Here is a 22,284-nt window from a genome sequence, read left to right as displayed (position 1 = left end):
TCTATGGGCATTACACAGATAATTGAAATAAGCACAGTGAAAAGGTGATGCCCTTATCCACATAATCCCAATGAGGAAATCGTCCAGTTGGTGCCCAGCACAGATGTGTCTATTCTTGCCTGATCCAAGTAAGAGATAAGAGATTCAAAAATTAGTAAGCATTAGTCATCCCTATTTAAAACAGGGCTATTGTTAAGAAAGTACTTTGCAGAATTTAGTTGCTGAATAAGGTAAGTGACAGATCAAGGAAATGGAAATACAGTGTTGTTGAAACAAGAAGCTTGTGGAAAATGGTTGTTGAATAGTAGCAGGTTGTTCTGGTTTTGTATAACTAGCCATTAAAAATTAATTAAAAATCCATTCACTCTCATTCCCTAAGGGACTTTGAAAATGAGAGAGACAATCATCTCCTGGAAATGATTTAGGTAGCATGAAGCCCAGTAACGGGGATGGGGCCAAATGACCCCAGAATTCCCTGCCAATGTCTGTATTCCATGATGATAGTTCACCAGAACTAGAGTTCATTAGCTCAAGGTGTGCCATTAACTAGGAGTCTGAGTTCATACTTTCCTATGTGCCTATCACCACCTCCAGCTGACCACCACCAACACCCCCTGAGGAGGGGACCAAGGGCAGGAATAGATGTGAGCAGAGGAAAGATGAAGTGCTGGCCCCAAAGCCACTGGAGTGAAGCTTCCAGAGATAATCTTCCAACGTAAAGGAAAATATAAGCAATCTGTTTCCCTGGGAAAGGAACAAAAGTTCCAAACCAGTCTTGGTGTGTAATCCACATTCTGCCAACTACTCTCTGTATGACCTTAGACAAAAGGCTGACCCCAAGGAGCCTCGATGTCCTCAACTGGAAAATGAAGCCAATATCATTTCTTCCATTGGACTATTTTGAGGATTAAACGAAAGATATCTCCTGCCAGGTGCACGGTAAGCCTCAGCATGTATCAGGTCCCTCCCATCCTGGTTTGTCTCTGAGAAAACCAGGTCATTTGCCATTAGAGTAGAAAAATGCCATGTCCCAAGAGGGAGCATGTCACTTCTTTAGTGATGACAACTTGAAGCTTACAAATAAAGAGCAACCTCGCCAGGCCTCTCACTGATGTAGAGATGAAAGCCCAGAGCATTCCCTGAGTGCTGGTGCTTACTTTATGTGGACATGCATTGACAGCCTCAGCAATGGAAAGATCACAGGTCCATCAAGTCCATTTTGCCTGGTGTATGATCTTACCCACTTGTCTCTTTTCATTTCAGGGTCTGTCTCTGCCAATCCCGCCAGCAGGAGCATGCACTCTCCTTCCTTCTGCCACTCCTGTCAGGGGCATCTTTCCTTCTTGGATCTCAGAAGCTGAAAGAGCTCTCAGCCAAATCATTATAGCTGCTGACCCCAGTGGATTTTCTGGGGATCAGCCATTCCCCAGATTGGAAGTAGTGATCAGCCTGAGGTGCTTCAAATAAGTCCAAGAGCAGGGACTGAACTAGATTGTAAGATACCTCATGGCAAATACAGCAGCTGTCTTATTTGTTCCTTTATCTTCAACACCTGGGACAGTGTCTGGAACACGTGCGTGCACACACACACACACACACACACATACACACACTCTCACACATCTATCCCATGTTTACAAGGGCAGAACATATGATCTATCACAACTCATCTTTTATCCAACCCTACAAATTACTCTCTCATGGGCTATGCACTGTGCTAAACATTGTGAGAGATGGAGAGACAGAAGACACAAAGTTCCTTGCACTTTCAGTGCAAGAAGAGAGATTAGTATTTACACAACTTTCACCTTTGGTGAAAATTGGAAATGGTCTGACTTATACCAGGCTAGACACATTCTACCTAATGGTTCATGTGAGTCTCACAATAACCCTGCAAGGATGACATATAATAGTAATATTAATTAATAGTAATAATTATTTCCAAACTGGGACGGACTAGAGGATGACCTCCATGAAAATGTTTACAAGGGGTAATATTTGAGCTAGCTTATTTTAGAAGGTGAAGAAAGCAAATGTGTTTTTGTTTTTGGCTAAGGATGCATCACAAGAAAACACAAGGAGGCTAGAATTGTGAGTCATATTTCAGGACCAGAAGGTGGTCTACTTCAGGTGCACAGAGAAAGAGATGAAGACCCAGACTGGAGTCTGATAATGATGGTTTCAAATGCCAGGTGTGTAAACTTCCTAATGTTTCTGTAACAGATCGTCACAAATGTAGGAGCTTAAAACAATACTACTGTATTATGTTACAGTTTTGGAGATCAAAATCCAAAATGGGTTTCAGTGGCTAAAATCAAGGTGCCAGTTAGGGCATGTTTCTTTATCCCTTCTTGAAATTGTAGGGAAGAAACCATTTTCCTGCCTTTCCCAGATTCCAGAAGTTATACCCATTCCTGGCCTGTGGCTCCTTTCCATCTTCAAAGCTAGAAATGGCTCACTTTTTCTCACATTATGTCAGTCTCTCACTGTTTCTCTCTTTCTCTTCCTCTTCCCTCTTTAAGGATCCTTCTTAAAGGATCAGCCAGAGAACGCCAAGATAATCTCTTTATCTTCAGCTCAGCTGATTACAACCTTATTTCCATTTACTACCTTAATTCCCCTGCATCATGTAACCTAATATAATCACAGATTCCAGGCATTCGTATGTGGACATCTTTGGGAGGTCACTATTCCGCCTACCACGCCAGGTTAAAGAGTTTCTACTCCACTCAGCAAACAGGTCCAGATATCTAAGTGCTTGAGCAGGTGAATGATTTGTTGGTACCCATGTTCTGGAAACAAAACTGTCAGAGTATGAAGGGTGGATCAGTGAAGAGGAAAAACAGGGAGGCCAGTGAAAAGGTTACTGCAATAGTCCAAACCTAAGAGATAAACTATCTGAACTGAGGCAATGACAAAGGGAAAGAAAATAAGGAGGAAAAAAACGCTATGAAAATTTTTGCTAAAAATTGCAAATGGGGCATAATTGAAAAGAATGGAATCCAGGATGCATCAGAGGTTTCCCAGAAGTTAATGTGCTTCATTGTAATTTGAAGGTGTGTGCTTGAATCCAGCTCCAACAAGTGTTACTGCAGGAGGACCATCTTGCCTGCTTTCATAACTTAACACTCATTTCATGCCCCAGGTTGGTGGGATGAGTTTCCAACTCAATTTTCTGAATCTATACATTCTCCCTTTCTTTGGAAACATGCTTATGGCCAAGTTCTCCCTCTGCCCACTGTTGCTCTTGCCCATCTACCTAAGAGATGGACAGGCATTTTGTTATTGTCTAACCAACTGCCTAAACTTCTAAGAACATCCACCCCTTAGATTAACATTTCTTGGCCTCAGCACATATCTGGTCACCTCTTCAGCACATTCACAAACCATTTGCCTAGATCTCACTTGTAGGTTGCCCAGATCACCATGTTCATCCTGAGTTGGTTTTGTTCTATATCTTGACCCAGGATGGCTGAGAATTGGGCCATGACAACCACATTTTAGGGCATAACAGATGAGGGGCTGCTCCATTCTTATAGCAGGGAGTAGAGAGGGGGAATAGATCTTAATCTGTTCAAGTTCTTGAACAAGCACTTAGTCAATGTGCACAGGTCTATATCGTATATACTAGTAAAAGGACCATCTATTCAAGCAAGAGAGTGCTTGTAAATCCCAGACATTAGAGGTAAAGAATATTTAGTGTGTAATCAGGGCCATACTATACCTAGAGAAGAATTGCTCCCCTCTGGTCTTTTATCGTTGCCAGCATTCCCCTAGCAGCCAAACCAACGTCCCCACTAGAAAGTTATCTGGATCACCTAAAATAACACAAGCCTAGACTCTGTCTCCATATAACTCCTTGAAAAGGAGCAGAACTTCCAGCAGCTGATGGTGGATGATTTAAGGGTCCTCTCTCATGTAGCCTAGGACATAATAACAAAGAACATATAATTTATTTGTATTGATTCACCAGCACACATTTGATCATATCTCCTTGTCCTTCCTTTTGCTAAGAATCCATGGCCACGATCCTGAGAAATTTATCTTTTGCAAAATATCTCTGTAAAAAATAAGTTCCTCACATATCTTAGCTATAGCAAAGGAGTCCAGCCAGGAAGGCTTGCCAAGGAAAAGGCGAAAGGGAGCCGACAGGCCTTCTTGTGTACTGACTCTGGTCTAAACAATCTCCCTCCACGATATGAAACAGAAAAGTATGCGTGGTAACTAAAGCCTTAGTTTTTCCAACAGGGACCATTAGATATAAAAAAAGAATTTGGGTACAGATCAGATTCCTGTTTTAGAGGAATAAGGAGTACAGAGAGGCTAGGCTGGTCAGGAGCAGAAACAAGTTTGGACCTTGTGACAGACTGAGGTGGCATGAAAATGCCCAGGTGTTCAGCACTGTTTCCATTTAACCTTGAATGCATAACCTTCTTGTACTGAGCATCTACTATGTACGTGGTTCTGCTCCAGAAGCTAGAATAAGTTAGACATAGTTTCTTCTCTCCAGAGATTCTCAATCCAATGGGGGTGGGGAGCAAGTAAACAAATATTTACTGTGATTTCTGCACTAGTGAGTGTGCTTAACTGCACTAACTCAAGGACTCTGGTGACACTTTTAATCCTACAGTACAGGGGCTCCTCCCAGTCCAGAATGCAACAGGAAACAGTGGAGAAAAAGAAATGGCTTGGCATTTTGACCAGGATGATCAACATGGATGGGCACAAGGAACTTTAAACCTGATGTTGAACGTGCTGAGTGATCACGCAGAAAGGAGCCATTTGCTTTGAAACTGCTGTATCCCTTGGTGTCCCATAGAGACGTGGCAGCAACAGGATCCTCACCTTTAGCCTATTTAGTTGCCCCTGGCATTGAGGAGACTGGTCTAGAAGACCCCAGAGGGCACATAAACCCTCCCTCATGTGTTCCCCGCTCCCTGTCTCTCTCTGCCTTCCAGGATCCCCCCAGCCACTCTTCAGGCGTCAACTCCAGTTTGCCACCGTTGGCAGAATCTTCCATTACCACAGCCATACACATCTCTCCATCTGTGGTCAAGTTATTTCTCACCATCTCCCATCTCATGCGTTTATCTTACAACTTGACCTCAACACTTCTCCCACTCAGTGGTGGAGTTCATGTCCCAGATCTTCATTACTGCCCCAACCAACAGTGTATAGGGGAAGTCGTACTAAGTGACTTCCAAGGCTACACTGTGTGCCCTTAGGATGGTCATTCTCAGGGTCCCAATGCCACACGTGAGGAAGTATCAACCAGCCCGCAGCAGGAGAGACCACATGCAGGAGCCCCAATGTTTCAGCCCACAGCCCAGCCCAGGACCCAGTGGAGAGGAAGCATCAATCACCAGACATAAGAGAAGACAGCCTCCGATGACTACAGCCCTCGCCAACAAGTCAGTCTTGGCTTTGACTCATTCAGTGAGGCTCCAGACATTGCATACCTCATGCTTGATCAAACTCCTTGACCCACAGAATCCAGGAACATAATTAAATGTTGTTCTTTTGTATCACTAAGTTTCAGGGTGGTTTGTTATACAGAAAAGGTACCTAGCATAACATTCAAAAAACACATGCAGCATTTAAGGCAGAAAGTCATTAGACATATGGAATTATTTTTCAAATGATTTGATTCACAAAGCCCTAACTTCCATAGGTGGATTATATACTTCTTGAGAGAACACATTAGAACCTCACGGGCATCTTCCACAGGCATACTAAATACCAGATGCCCTGCAGAATAGTCATCAAGGACCCCTCAGACCTATCCCCTCCTTGAGGAATGCCAGATCTCAAAGAGCACGATCATTCCCCTCAGCGTTCAAGCCAAACATCCTGCTATATTCCTCCCCAAACCACATGCAACCCCACCCCACTCTTCCACTCCTGGGGTTCATCTCCCACCCTTCTATGCAGTCCCACCTCTTCCCCAAGTTCAAACCCTCATCCTCTCTCATGAGCACTATTGCAATTACCTCCTTCTGGTCTTCCCGCCTCTAGTTGCACAAGCCTCTGTTCTGCAAAGTGCCAGGCTGCCTTCCTAACATTCAGATATGATCTGGCCATTCTCAAACTCTTCCCTGACTCCCTACTGCCTGTGTGGTAGAATCAACTGGGACTGGCGAGGCATGAGGACCTTGTCCACCTGCCCTGACCCAGGTCTCTATGTCTCTATCTCTATTCCCTGTAACCAACCCTTCACCTTGGGCTCTATTTTCTGGGTTACTCATCTGAGCCAAACAACAGAACATGATTTGAGTGACTTTTTCCAATTTTCTTCACGATGGCACATAACCACAGCATTCGGGCTTAATTTATGCACTCTCATATTCTCTGGTCTCCGTCTCTCTGTCTCCATCTTACTCCCAGCTGAATTATCTTACAGAGCCCTCTCTAGAGCCTAGGGCTGTGCTCTCCAATACCACAGCCATTAGCTATACATGCTTATTTAAATCTAAATAATGAAAATTAAGTAAATAAACAAAATTGAGTAAATAAAAATTAATAATTCAGTTCCTCAGTCACACTAGTCACATCCTAAGCACTCAGCAGTTGCATGGCTAGTGACTCCTATTATACTGGACACAGCAGATCACACATCATCTCTATCATTGCACAAAGTTCTGTTGAATAGTGTTGATCCTGAGATCCTTGACTAAGAGTTGTTCTTAAAATGTAGTTCCCTATTTTCTCACCTAAAATGCAGACTTTAAATCCCCATTACTCGTGTAATGGAGAGCTAGCTTCTCCATGTTTTCCAGAATCTATGCCCTTTTCTTCTGGGAACAATACGTCTTAGGGGAACCAGTCTCTTCCCCTGATGAGCCATATGGTTCAGGCAGCACAGACCAAGGCACTGACCCTATCCTCAGCTTGAGGAGCTCTATTTATCCTAAGCCAATCATTCACCCCAGTCCCATGGTATAGTGATTGGTTCAGGGAAAAATGGGTTACCAAACTGGAACCAATGACATCCAAGATGAGTCTTGCTGGGGCTTCTGGGAAATAGAAGCATCCCCTTCCTTCCTCAGGTAAGATCAGAAAAGACCCATGTCTTCTGAATAATATGGACTGAAGGTGTGAGTTCTATGATACTATGACCATTTTGCTATCTTGAAAGGAGTGCCTGAAGTTGCTGAGGGAACACTGTGTGAGAGCTGAGGATGCAGCCAACACTGCATAAACCAGAGGAGAAATACAGGAATGCATGTCCTTGCATTTGAGCTGCTGTATCAACCCTGACCTGAAGCTACTAACCTCTAGTCTTTTATGTCCAAAAAGCCAGCAAATCCTTTCTGTCTCAGTTCATCCATGTCCTTAACTATTACACTTGAACTACCCCAGCCACTCTGTAGGCCTCAGGGCAAAGTCAGCTCTCCCACAAGGCCTGCTCAGACTTCTCAGGACAGACTGTTACTCCTTCTTTTATATGACCCTCAGTGCATCCCAGCATCACAGCAACTCCTTATTAGATTGTGATGTTAATTTTTTTAAAGATTTTATTTATTCATGAGAGAGAGGCAGAGACATAGGCAGAGGGAGAAACAGGCTCCATGCAGGGAGCCCGATGTGGGACTCGATCCCGGAACTCCAGGATCAGGCCCTGAGCCAAAGGCAGACGCCTAACCACTGAGCCATCCAGGTGTCCCATGATGTTAATATTTTTTATCTTCTTACGACATTGTGAAATATTTGAAAGCAAGTTTTGAGCCTCTCGATCATTCTTACAAAGAAGTAAATAAACAAACATAGGCCTACCTGATACACATTAGATGGTGCTAAGCATCTGTTAGTAAGTATTTCTATGATAAATGGGAGCCAACTGATAAATTTCAGTTAATAGCAGTATAGTAGCAGGACTACATCCACTACTTCGTTTCACCCTCAGAGCAATCCTGTGAAGTGCCACCACTATCATTCCTTTTATAGGGATCAACCAGAGACTTGGGAATATTATGTAATTAAGCAAAGTCCCACAACACATAAGTGACAGCACTTGGTATATTCTAACTAAAAAACATGGCTCTTCCCTTCCTCCCAGTGTTTCATATCCCACATTCCTCTTGATTAAGGGTGTCAACAATTCAACAATTTCGGAATCAAGGCAGCTTGTATACACTAGAATCTCTGCTGGCTAACCCTCCCTCAAGGCTGAGTTCAAAGTCAACTGAACAAAATTATTCAAGATGGAACCATAGACTCAACCTCAAGCCAACTGTTTCTTCAGAGCTCAGTGGTTAAGGAAGACACGGGAAACCTCAGGTCAAGCATGATGGCAGCATGAAAGACGTCAGCTCTCTGGAAGCAAGGACCATGATACTTCTTCTGCAGTCTCCTCCCACCTCTTGGCTCTCCTGATGCCCAGGCTCCACCTGTACATTTTGAGTCACACTCACTTTCAGTTTCTGCCTCCAGACCACATACCTGGCAGGTCTTGGATGGCAGGCTCTAGTTTTTCTTCTAAAATTGGGATTTTGACTCAAAAGAGCAGGCTCAGTGTGAGTTACAGGTGATCTAGTGGAAAGGAAGGAACACACACACACACACACACACACACGTCTCCCACCGTCCAGGACACTGAAGGGTCCAGATGGACAAACAGTTCAAGGTATGGTTCTTCTCCAAGGAAAAGTTAAGCCCAGAATTACAGGAAAGAGATCATTCAACCAACCAGCATGTACCCAATACCTAAAATGCGCCAAGGGCTTCTCAGGTGTTGTGGATGTATGAGGGAAAGATGAGGCACCTACTGAGACAGGTAAGTGAATGGGAAGCTGAGAGGGAGGTATGGTGGGAGGGAGAGTCAGAGACAGAAAGTGAGATGGAGATATGGTTGTATGTGCATGTGTGTTTGTATACACATATACAACATACATGTGCAACAGGTAAGAACCTCTCCAAGTGTAATTAGCAGACCAAGGAATCAGACACATTTAAGGAACTTACTAAAAAATGCAGATTCTGTTTCCCACCCTTGGTGCACTGAGATCTGTGCCCAGAGGTGATCTTCCCTCTGAAACCGCACTGGGGTTGCCAGCTGTTCAAGGGCTCTGTTTCTAAGCAGACTGGGATCATCTGTAGGAACCTCCAGAGGAGACCAGATGGCACAAGTGCCTCTTGGAAAGCTAGATTTATTTCCAGAACTCCAGTGACTCAAGATAATCAAGAACTACATGAGAAGGTCCTCCAGGAGTTACTGTCTGCAGGAAGGTGACGGGAGGCACAGGACATACAGGAGTAGGGCTAAGGAAATAGGAGCCAGAGAATATCTGCTAATGACTCCCAAATGTTTATTCCCAGCTGACCCAGAACAAGAATGAACCTCCACTTTAAGGACCTTTTGCAATGAGACCTATGGGTCAGTAGGAGTCCAGCTTCCTTTTTACTTATGAGCATCACTCAAATGCTCCAGGAGTCTCTGATTATCTCAGGCCTGAACAGCATGAGATACAGCACAAACAAATCCCACCCCTGCCTCAGTATGGCAGGATGCAGGCACTGGAGCTGACAAGCCACCAATGACAGGACATACTTGTCCCACCTCATGGAGCTCATCTTCACCAGACAGCAACACCTGCATAGGAGAGCCCCCACTGTGTGCTGAGGATGGTGGGGCTCTGGGCACATGGGAGGTTCTCAACAAATCTTTGTTGATCGGATGCACGCAAGAGCAAAGCAACTCTATATATTTTTTAAGATTTTATTTATTTATTTAAGAGAGAGAGAGAATACAAACAGAAGAAGGGGCAGAGGAAGAGGGAGAAGCAGACCCCCTGCTGAGCAGGGAGCCAGATGCGGGGACTCTGAAATCATGACCTGAGCCAAAGGCAGATGCTTAACTGACTGAGCCACCCAGGTATCCTCAGAGCAACCCTTTAAAAAAAAAAAAAGGAGCAAAGCACCCCTGAGCTCCTGGGGTATATCCTAGTGTATAAATTATTTAACAGAGAAGAAATACCCTAGAAACTGAATGTCTAGTAGTTAAAGCCCAAATCCTGAACACAAACAGCCCTGAATTCATATTCCAGCACCACCACTTCCTGTGTGCCTCCCCCACCCCAAGAGCCTCTCTCTCTACCTCTGTATGCCTGCACATCGACATCAGGTCAGTGTGCCTGTATACACGCCCGCAGTAAGGAACAAAGAATAAAACCATCAGTTCAAACTCAGTTATTGGCACACAGAAAAAATTGGGCAGCATTAGGTGGTATTAGAATTAGCTCTGGAAGGTTCCATTTCTCTTAAAAGCTAGAGGAGAGAGGGATAAGAAGTGGCAGGAGATGGAAGGTAGAGGAAGGCCATTCTAGGTAGTACCAATCTGAGAGTCCAAACAGCCCCCCAGACCAGGTTCTGTTTTCCCCAGAATCCAGCTATGGAAGCTCAGGCTCAAAGAAGCCAAGAAACCTCCACGAGTCACTCAGTGCAGAGCTGGGGTTCAAGTCCAGTTGGACCTCAAAGTCTTTGTCTTTCCTTAACACAAGGTGATATGTCAAAGCCTCTGGTGTGTCTGGAAGGTGACTGAGCAGAAGCCCATCCCCTCCTGGTCCCATGGGCACAATTAAGAATCCACTAAAGCTCACAAACTTCCTGCACACAGGACCTGGGACAGGTGTCATCAGTGTAATGTGGAAATTAGCTGAGAGGGAAAGGACAAATATAAGAAAAACAACGAGCGGAGTGATGCAGTCAGTTCTATTTTTCCTTATACTGGAAAGAACCATCTGGGTCTAAGACCCAAAGCTGTGCTTGGGTCTCACTTAAGAGTGAGAGTATCTGAAAGCAAAAAACAGATAGTTTAACCACAAAGAAATGAAGAGTGAACCAAGGCAGGACAACTACCCGGTGGCCCAACTTCAACAGAATACAGAAAAGCAAATTAACTCCTTTCTGAAATGCCAGAATACTATCTATTTGAATTAGCAAAAATTAATTTTGAAGCTATGAAGTATACACATATTCTAAAGAAACAAGTATTCTCTCTACTGTATGCTGGCCCAAGCCTGCCAGGGAACATTCTTGCAGAATGACAAAGCTATTTATGCCCATTACTCTGCTAATTCCACTTTGGGTAATATATTTTATATTCCAAAGAAATCATTCAAAAGTAGAAAAGAAAAAAGCTATTTGTATGGAAATATTCCTAACACTGCCATCCCTCACAGGGGGAGAGAAAAAAAAAAAAACAATTAAACAACCTAAACACCCAACAGCACAGACATATTCGAGCAATTAATAGCATACTCTATGATGGATTCCACATTGTTTCTGCAAATTGAACATTGAAGCTACATGCTTAGATTAATACAGGGGGGAAAATGCAGAAACATACTAAGCCACAAATTAGAGCAAAGAGTGTGCTGATGCTTATTATAGCTACATATAAATATGTATATCTACTGAGAAACCTGTTTGGTATTAATGAGATTATATTCTATAAAGTTATATACATAATGAAAAACTGGTTTTCTTTTAGGTATTGACTTAGCCCAAGGCCTACCTTCTTAAAAGTATGTCTGTTTAATATGTAATTGTGGCAATGCAAATACGTATCCCTTTATAGATGATCATAAATGACAATCAAGACAGAATAATATTTTTAAATGAATGGTCATGATGAATCTACTTTGGATATCAATTTCAAATCCTTATTTATTTATATTTAAATGTATCCAAGAATGCTATGTTACAGGATCCCCAGTGGCCAACTTCCACTACTGTGGTTTGCCATTATTAACCGCTGTGCTTTAGTCAATGTATCAACAATCATCTTCTGTTAATACTGTTTCTCTGTCCTGGCTCTTCTTTCAGATTGCAAGCTTTTTGAAAATAGGGACTGTGTCTTCCCTTTTCTTCCAAGTGTATCCACTGAGAGCATCTCTGAACTTATCATTCACAGACGGGGGCTCAATTAGGATTTCATGATGAAGACAAAGGAAGAGAAAAGGAAGAACAATTATCAACTATATTTACAAGATGTAATAATGCTGGAAGACTAAAAATAGGAGCTACGTACAAATAACTAACTTGCTGTGTTTTATTTTCGCAAAGGCCTAGAAGCAAATAAAATATTCTCCATATTCATTCATCGATAAGTCATATTCAGAATGTGCTAGTGATACGAAGATAAATTAAACCTGGTCCTGCCTGCACTTCCCCCCGAGTATTTCACATTTAGTGAGTCTGATACAGGAACGTACAATAGCAATATAAAGAGCGTGCCTTTGATGGGTGCCAGCATGAAGTTCCGTCAGTAAAGAGAAGGCTCTCTTGGCAGGCTTCTGGGAGGAGGACTGATGCTAAGCTGAGTATTAAGAGGATGAATACAGGGGAGTCATCAAGAGACAGTGGTTGGTGGTGGGACAGTAAGGGAGCAGCCTTCTGGACAAAGGGACCAACATCTGCAAAGGCAGAGGCATGATGATCAGGAACAGCGAGAAGATCTCAAACACAGGATTTGAGTTAGGGCCAGCTGAGGCTGCTCACCATAAGAGCCTACCTTCTGAGGAGGGTCTCACTCAATTACTTTGGGCGGTATGTGTCCTTGGAATGGGAAAAGAGGGCAGGAAGATGGGAGGGAAGACACATAGAAAAGGCCAGTGACACATCACTGAAGGGAGAGATGGCAGAAAGCATCTGAACACCGTCTCCGACATGAAAGGAAAGCTGGTTTCATTTCCTCAACATGCCTTGAGACTCAAAACACCACCACTCCCACTACAGCAAGGGCCTAGCAACTTGGAAGCTACTCAGACAAGAGATATTCCAGCAGGATGTTACGTGATTGAGAGAGAACACAGACCAATTTCTCCATGGTAAATTGTAAAGTTACTCTGGAAGAGTGTGGGAAAAAAAATCACACGTTTTCCTAAACAACTCAGAGAAACCCCTCCAAAAAAATCTGACTCCCCCAGATACACTTTATCAATGAAAGAGGCTTTTTTTCCTGCTCAAAGAAGCAGATTTTAAAATATCTAACGTGTTGACAATAATGATCAAAGGAAAATATCCTCTTTCTTTCCTCCTCAACAAACCTATGAAAATACTGTTGTCCTGGTTACAAATTTTGTTTCATTGCAGAGACGGATTATTTTCCTTTAACATAACTTTTGGCCAGCCCACAGGGTCTTCAGTGGAATATTCTCATTTGGGGCCATCAGCACCACCCACCCAGGAAGAGAGACCCAGAGGTACAGGAAGGACCAATCCAATTGTCCAGCCTTGAAGAAAAGAAAGTCTCTCTGTGCTGAGGATGTGTGATATGCTCACACCTAGTCACACTGGATATTAACTGAGGTAGCCACAGAAATGCAACATCTGGGGTTCAATCATTTGACAAATATTAATGAAGCCTCCTCTATGTTCTAGCCACCAAGCTGTGTGTGTGTGTGTGTGTGTATGCACATAAAATAACCTGTCCCCTTTCTCAGGGAGTATTAAATGTAAAGATGTAAAGAGTAAAGATGAGACTTGTAAACTAGACAAAGAAATAAATGTATAATTACAATGAAGTTTCTGAATTAAAAAAAATAGTAAAAGGGCTGTCACATCCAGAGATCAGACGTGCCCTTTAAATGGATCATGAGAAGCAGTTGGTCACTCAAAGAACAGCAGAAAGAAAATCACAAAAAAAAAAAAAAAAAAGAAAAAAGAAAATCACAGCCCTCGCAATGAATGACGGCGGTGGAGGCCCTGAGGCTGAGAAGGCCCTGGCACCCTAAAGAAACCAAAAGAAGTCAGTGAAGCTGGTGAGTGGCAGATCAAAGTGAGATAAAACTGCAAAGGGGGTGAAGCAGGCAGGGGCCTTGTAGAACATGGAAAAAAGAAAACTATCCTAAGGATAATTTGGGAGCTAAAGACCAAGATGCAGGTGTCTTCGAGGTAGAGGTTGAGGCAAAGATGGCTCTAGAGAAAAAAAAGAGGTAAGTTCTTCCTTCTGTTGCTTAAAAAAAAAAGAAAAAAGAAAAAAGAAGCCTTAAAATTCAGATTCCCACCACCCACCTGTAACACCCTCATCGATAGGAAACTGGAGGTGAAACTGGCCCACATTTCCTCCCAAGTCAACTACTCTGGCTATCCTTTGGGAGGCTCTGCGGGTTCCTCTTTCCCAGCTGAGATTCCCAGGGAGCCACAGAGTGTTTCCCTACTATCTGCTCCCCCAGCCCTGCCACAGGGCACCCACCAGCCCCAAGCTTCATCCAGACCATCTGACAAGAAGAATCTGATTTTTGGCTGAATGGCTTCTGTAGGGGGCTGGGCCGCTCAGGCTCTAGTCTCTCCCATCCTTACGCACTCAGGGCACAGCGTTATTACTCACTGGAGTATTTCAACACCATGTGTTGTTATTATTTAAGAAAACAAAGCTTTTTATTTTTGGAATCATGAGCCAAGAGTGGAGGTGGAAAATAGAAAGGAAGTCATATTTTTGAGTGGAAGAGGTTTTATTTGCTATTTTAACTGAGATAATACAACAAAATCTAGGTCAGAGTTTTTTTCTTACTGTTTTGACTAAATTAATAAGAAGAGTTTCTATAGCAAACAAAAGCCTGGCATAAGGTGGGGACTGAGCTTGGGCCAGGATGCGCCCCCTTCCCCAGCCTAACATGGATCTGCGGGGCAGCTCTCTGAGACAGATGGAAGTCTCCACTACCCCACACATCTAACTCTTGAGGCTGCTACTACCAGGTTCATCTTTTCTGATGCATATCTCTGGGGCAGGCAAGTTCCTTGGTCTCCAAATATCAATCGCTTCACTGCTACCAGCTAAAGCCTGCAGCCCTCGGTCTAGAATGCAAGGCCCTCTGCTGTCTGGCTCTCTCACCACCTCCCCAATCTACTCTCCTAAAGGAACCTCTGCTCTCCATTAACTCCCCGCTTCTGATCCCCATCCAGCTCTAACTCTTCCTTCCCCATTCCATAAGGCTCATCCTCAACCCCAGTCCCTCTCTAGAAACCCAGTGAGTAGGACAGAAAGTACAGATGTAGGTGGAATCTGTGACTCTGCCACTTGTAGCTGGGTGACTTTTGGCAAGTATTTAACTTCTGCAATAAGCCTCAGTTCCCTCCTCTGGAAACCAAGTAGGAGGCCCCTGCATTTCAGGCAACTGTGGGGAAGAAAGGAGGCAAAGCACTATTCCTCCTTTGTGCCTCATATCAAGTTCCCTCTCTTCTCAGAACCCAGCCTCTGCTGCCCCACGCTTTTTCCTCATACATGTGCACTTACTGCAATAACCATCCTGTCCTGGTGGTGACTATTTGCAGGTCTGACACCAAGAAGCTGGGGCCTCTGAAAGCAGACACTCTGGCTTTCCACCTCTGTATTCCCAGGAAATGAGCAAATAAAGGAAGGTATCAAACACCTGGCCCAGCCCCTACCACACAAAATGTGCCACTAAATATTTTCCTTTCTTATATGGTATTTTAATATGTTGTCTTGTGTTGGAATTGTTGTGTGCATGCCTTATGGCTTTCACTGCATTTTAAGTTCCTTGAAGCCAAGGACATGTTTTAGTCATTTTTTTTTTCATTTATTTTTAAAGTTTACATAGAGTAAAACTTACTTATTTTGGAGTATAGTTCTTTGAGTTTTGACAAATGCATCCCGTTGTATAACTACCCATCTTAGACATTTTTAGTTCTCTCTGCATACTTTATCTCTCTATAAGTGTTTACCGAGTAAGTGAACAAAAACTGAACAAACGAAATAATAAATGGGGCACCTGTGTGGCTCAGTGGTTGAGCATCTGCCTTTGGCTCAGGTCATGATTCTGGGGTCTTGGGATGGGGTTCCACATCAGGCTCCCCGCAGGGAGCCCCTTCTCCCTCTTCCTATGTCTCTGCCTCTCTCTGTGTGTCTCTCATGAATAAATAAATAAAATCTTTTTTTAAAAAAGGAAATAATAAGCATACAAATACTTGCTGGGAAAGTTTGCACAATATCCACCTGGAGAGTTCTTGAATCACAGCAAATCCATGGGCTCAAATTCTAACTGCTCCACCAACTTTCTACAAAGCAATTACTTAATATCTATCTGAAATCTTTAAAAAAACACTTGTACCCTCTAGCCCAGTATGTATGTTTCTAAGACAATGTACAGACAAAACACTCAGATGCCCACAGTGGTTTAGGTTCCAGGAAGAACAGATTAGCATTGTTTATAACAGCAAATTACCAGAAACAACATGAACACCAACAATCAAGAAAAGGTTAATTATGGTACTTCCATATGATAAGATAAAATCATATGCTCATATACATATTTTACAGTATTGAATATAATGTACAATTGTGCAACATCAAGTGTAAAACGCAATCTATAAAACACTATATAATATAAATGTTTTAAATACATATGCATATTTGTACATTCTGTATAAAGACAATGTGAAACAAAAAAAATTTATATAAAGTATTAACCTAATTTCACAGAATAAATGCTCATATATGCAGACATAATCATCAATGCATGATAGTGGATATTTATTTTCATTACATATTTTTATATTTTCTAATTTCTTACAATAGATACTCTAATTTCTTTTATAATCAGAAATGTTCTAAAAATAGTCTTTAAAGGCCTTTATTTCTGCTTTAAAAATCTCATAACCTTTATTTCATCTCTAGATGATTCAGTGGTGGCTAAATTTTAACATTCAATATGTGGCATATGGCTCTGCTGAAATGAGAGGGTGCTTTTCTGTCTGAAGCATGTTCAGAAATAACCCGTCCCACTGGTGGGTGACACATTTCCTGCACACCTACAGGAAGCAGACCCTGTGCCAAGGGGCTGAGGCTTCCACGGTGGTGACATCAGGGGAACGTCAGATAAAGGATGCTGGGCAGAGTCTGGGACGTGTAGAATGGCTTCACCCTCACCACCAGCAGGTGCCTGACTTCTCTTAGCTCGAGACCACGCCTCTTTCCCTTCTGCATCCCCAGCAACTCACAGAGTGGCCAACCCACACAACAGACAAGCACAAAGCGCCTGTTAAATGAGGATGGGTGAGACATGAGTAAGAGCTGGGAAATAGGAGAGGGAAGATATACTCTGAAAGTACAGAGGGTCTTGCTTTCCTGGAAGACACACGTGGCCAGCTGCCTGTAGTGATGGCCCCAACTGTCACACCTCTCGGCACCCCATGTTCATTTCAAGTTGTGACTTGCAGCTTCTGTCGTCAAGAGCCAGAAACTGTTACCCCATCCTTTGAATCTGGGTTGGTTTTGACTTGTTCTCTCCCCTCTCTAAAGAGGTGCTGGGCCTGAGCCTAGGCCCGAAGAGACACTGTGTTTCTACTTGCTCTTTGAGACCCCTGCCTACCCACCAGGAGCACACTCGTGGGTTAGCCTGCTGGAAGGGAGACACTCAGCTGGCCACCACACGGGAGCCCAGCCACTGGCTGGTGTGTGGAGGAGAGCGGATGCATGAGGAATCCCAGCCAAGACCAGAACAACTGACCAGCTGGGCCCAGCCCGAATTGCTGACTCATACAGCTCCAAGCCAATTCAATGTTTTTTATAGCCACTGAGTCATGAGAGATGTGTGACAAATAGACCTTTATTTCAGCTTTTAAATCTCTATTTATATATCTTAAAGGTACCTAAAACCCAGTGCACGTAAAACAGAACTCTTGTGCTCCCTCCCAGAATCTCTAGTATTCTGGGAATGTCATGATTATCCTTCCCACTGTGTGTGACAAAAATCTAGAAATCATCTTCAAATCCCCCTTGTCTTCACCCACATGTTTCTATATCCAATGCATCAAGTTCTGTTGATTTTTCCACCTCAGGATTCTCCAATCCATTTACTTCTCAGTCTTTATCATGAACATTTCCCTAAATTACCATCAATCCATTTCTGCTGTGTGACTCTGTCTACTTACTTTACTACTCTGAGCTTCTGTTTCCTGGACTGTAAAATAGGGATAATACCAGGACCTGCCTCAGAGAGTTGTGTACGTTAATGACATAATGTATCCGAAGTGCTGAATAGGAGATCTGATAGAAAATAAGCCTTCAGTAATGTTAGTTTGTTTTCCTTATTCATATAAGTACACAGGACCCATTATGATGGGCCCCAGTCTTCTAATATACCAACAGTTGCTACCGTCTTGCTTAACCTGACAGCAGTGCAAACCGCCTTCACCCAATGCCCCATTCTCTCACATACAGCTCCAAGCCAATTCAATGGCTTGGAATTCAATTTAAAGGCCTCCAGACCTTTACACATGCTTTTTCCTCCATTTGGAATGTCTTTCTCAGCCATCCATTACAGATGGACTCCTATCCATCCTTCAAAACTCGAGTCCTATTTTTACCTCCACACTTTCACCTCTCCCTGAGCCCTCCATCCAAAGCTTAGCAGTCCTCTAATCAGTCCCTTGTTCACACTATCTCCATGCTCCATATGTGTTCCCATTTGCACATTATCATAATTTAGTTCTTTATATCCATCTCTATTTATTGTTAGCTAGTTGAAGGTAGAAGCTATGTCCTTATACCTTGGCAGGTAAAATAGTGCCCAGTACACAGTATGTGCTAAATAAATGACTGGTGAGTGGTGAAATAAAGATCCATACTTATGTCCTCCGCCACCTCAAAGAAGCAGAACGTACCCTGAATCAATGGAACCAACTTCGTCTAGGAGCTTTAAGAGTCTTAGTTCTTTCAGTGCCAAAGTAACTGGCACCCATGTGGAAAATATTTGCTGTCACTCCCCCACCCAGATTCCAAATTCTAGTTCAAAGCCAAGTGCCTGTCTCCCCGCCAGGGCAGCCCACAGCTTTACTGCAAATGTTTCCCTCAGCTCTCCTCTGTGCATAACCTTAGCTATATTATTTACTACCGTGAACACCATAATATGTATTTAAATATGCTGTAAAGGTCAGACAACTGAGCCATACCCCTTCCCGGGAATCCATTTCACACCACGGCAGAGTCAGGCCTCTCAGCACTCACTCAAACCCAGATTTGAAGGTAAATTATGAAGGCTTCTTTTTTCTGGTGTGAGGACAACCTCATCATGCATCATCTTCTATGGAATAATAGCGATAAATCCATCTGTTACAAGCTAGGATAGCAGCAAGTGTTGCAAGCCACAGAATGATTTTAACTTCTGGGATGTCACCCTCACATTCACAAAGTTCATCTATAAAAATCAAGCTGAAGTGTAAAAAATAAGAAGGGAGATGGAGAAGGCGCTTGGCAGAAAGATGCTGCTTGCCCACCAGCACCAATGAGAGACACTCCCAACAGGTGATTCTTGAACTTTTAGAAGACCACTCCTGTGGCCTCCATCTGGTCTAGTTCTCCCTTTACTTTTCCTTGCTCTGAGCCTTCAGTTTGGCTCTCCTTCATTTAGAGGCTCAAAGAGTTCACAGAAATTGATGAAATGATGGATCCTCCCTCCACAGAAATATACACTCAACATACAATTTTCCACTCAACATCAGAGGCTTCGTGGATCCCCCTAAAGCCTCTTCATGGATCAAGAAACCCAAAACTCCTTCTGTGTCACCTGTAATTAAGTTCCCATTCTCTCTATGCCTAGACTTAACCTCTGGGCTCACAGAAAATCAACTCAGAGGAGTCAAGCTAAAAGCAGAAACACCTAGACTTGATCATTAGTATACTGTTTAGAATCCTAGCTCAAATCCTCTAGTCAAGGGCACCAAAGTGAAGCACTGGGACCATGGTTTGTAGCCCCCTGATAACCCCAACAGAACAGGTGCTCGTTAGATTTGAGTGGTACTGGAAAACCAAATTACTCCCATGAAGCACCTAAAAATCAGCTAGGGGTGATAGCTCATGATTTGTCTTCCCCTATTTTGTCTACTTATCTAAACCCTACTTGTTTGAATGAATTAATCTGAGTGTCTAGAGTTTATCTTTTCATAAGGCACACAGAAAGCTCACATACACCAGCCAGTCCACCTCTAGTATTTCTGGTAGAAATCAAATAAGTTTTCCCAAATCATAGGATGTGGCATCTCTTCTGGTTTCCTGATCGGTATCAATTCTCCAAATCTTATCCTATCTCTAACAGGAGCTTTGTTAACTTCTGAATACTGAATGTCAACTTTTAAAATAAGTGTATCAGGGGCACCTGGGTGGCTCAGTAGGTTGAGCATCCACCTCTTGGTTTCAGCTCAGGTCATAATCTCAGGGTCCTGAGATGGAGCTCCATGTAGGACTACACGCTCAGCAGGGGGTCTGCTTAAGGATTCTCTCTCTCTCTCTCTCTCTCTCTCTCTCTCTCTCTTTTTCTCTCTGTCCCTCTACCAGATTGCTTGCTCTCGCTCTCTCGCTCTCTCAAATAAATAAATCTTTAAAAAAATAAGTATATTAGGATCCCACTTCCATAATGCAGCTAAACTCATGGAAAGGGACTATACTAAGCTTAAGTTGGTGGATTTTACTAGTTATGTGACAGTCATAGAGCCCTTTCATCTACTTTAGCCTGTGTATCTGTATGATGGACATAACCAGGCACACCTTGCCTACTTCTGGGGTTTAAGAGTATGTGGGATACTGTAAATGAGGGCACCTTTATAAAAGTACCAGGTATGATAAAGAGGAAAGAAACTTATGTTCACTTTGTGCCCCTCCTACAAAGCAAGGGCCATGAAAGAAACTTTCAACAATCTATTTCATCCTCTCTACAGTCCATATAAACAAAATTTTATGGACATGAAGGGACAGCCTAGAAGGACTGAGTTCAAATCCAGATTCTGTCTGTAGCTGTGTTGCCTTGGGCCAAGTCCCTTAACCTTTTATTATCAACTGTTTCCTCAATTTTAAAATAGGAATGAGGAAAATTCCTGCTCACAAGTGCTTGTTAGAATCAAATGAAATACTCCCTGTGAAAAAGCTATGAAAACCATAAAGCACTAAACCATTTCAAGGTATTATTAACTAAGATAACAGAACACTTTATCCTGAGATATCTGGGCAGCTCAGTGGTTGAGCTTCTGCCTTTGGGTCAGGTTGTGATCCCAAGGTCCTAGGATTGAGTCTCAAATCAGGCCCCCTGTGGGAAGCCTGTTCCTCCCTCTGCCTATGTCTCTGTCTTTGTCTCTCTCTCTCTCTCTCTCTCTCTCTCTCATGAATAAATAAATAAAATATTTTTTTAAAAAAGAACACTTTATTCCAACAAGGCAATTACATTGCTGGAGGCAAATGGGAGATGTACACCCACTAACTGGGGGACTGCCATCCAAAAACAATTGCTCAGGTTTGAGCTGAGGCCCAGCATTATGTAGTAAGCAAGGACAGAATGGCTCTTTCCCTGGGGTTTGAAACCAGCTTTAAGAGATAGTTGAAGATCTCTGTGACAGCAGTAAATTTAGTCAAGGAGGGAGACCTTGAGCCCTGGAGGAGGGCCCTCAAAGGAAGAGCTAGAGGAGAAAACGATCAGGAACAAAATACTGCCTTTCATGAGAATTCAGAAACAATAATGAGGTCACTCACCTGCAGTAAGAGCCTGAGTGAGTAAATGAGCCTGGGGAACTCACGCGGGAACATTAAATGCATTCCTTATAAACAGCAACCTAGAGATACCCAGAAAGGGAGAAAGGTGATAAGGTAGAAGGAAAAAGTGCCAGTGATGGGTAATATGGAGGATTACAGAAAGTGCTTACAGCAGTGCTTTCTAAGAATATTTTAGCCCATTCTTTCTTTAAAGGAAATCGATGGGGGAAATCCAATGCATAAAACAAAGTAAAATCAAGGTGAGCCAGTTGAGGAAAGGTTTAGAGCCTGAATGCTCAGCCCCATGGTGCCTCCATCCCCTAAAGGCAGCCTCACTGAGGAACATGAGGAAGTCCTTGGGATCTGACAGTAGAATCAGAAGGCTATTGATTTAATAAGGGATGAAGTCTGTGACAAAGACTTCCAGCTTCCATCTGTCTGTCTGTCTCTCTCTCTCTCTCTCCCTTTTAGCACTGAAACCCCTCCTGCCACCTCTCGGTCTCCATCCAGCTAGAGATTTCAGTTCCAGCCTCCCTTGCAGCTAGAAATGATTGTGAGATTCCCCTTTTGCCAGTGGAATGTGAGTGGAAGTGGTGCATGCAGTTTCTGACTCACTTCCTTAGAAAGAAGTTGACTGCTCCCTTTCTGGCTCATTCCTGGCATGGGCATGACAACGGCTAGCATGTGGGAAGCACACAGGAGCTAGTAGAGCAACAAAAATGAAAGGAGCCCGAGCCTCTGGATGAGCTGGTGGAGAAGAGCCCCATCCCTTTCCTGGACCACCCACCTACACCTGGACATGGGAG

General features: G+C 43.2%; 1 protein-coding gene across 2 annotated transcripts in view; it reads right to left on the bottom strand.

Annotated features, from left to right (window-relative positions):
• The window catches only part of SORCS3 (sortilin related VPS10 domain containing receptor 3), a 581,582-nt gene that overhangs the window by 422,222 nt on the left and 137,076 nt on the right, over window positions 1-22,284 (bottom strand). The window contains exon 1 of one of the 2 annotated variants that reach the window (XM_025467142.3): window positions 21,479-21,560. The exons of the other annotated variant lie outside the window; for it this stretch is intronic. Within the exon in view, the coding sequence (XP_025322927.3) occupies window positions 21,479-21,541 (63 nt within the window). The 5' untranslated portion in view covers window positions 21,542-21,560. Of the gene's footprint in view, window positions 1-21,478; window positions 21,561-22,284 lie in introns of those variants that run through there. 2 annotated transcript variants of the gene reach the window in all.

This window comes from Canis lupus, chromosome 28, assembly GCF_003254725.2.
Source record: "Canis lupus dingo isolate Sandy chromosome 28, ASM325472v2, whole genome shotgun sequence".
Lineage (NCBI taxonomy): Eukaryota > Metazoa > Chordata > Mammalia > Carnivora > Canidae > Canis > Canis lupus.
This window is presented reverse-complemented; position numbering and strand designations above follow the sequence as displayed.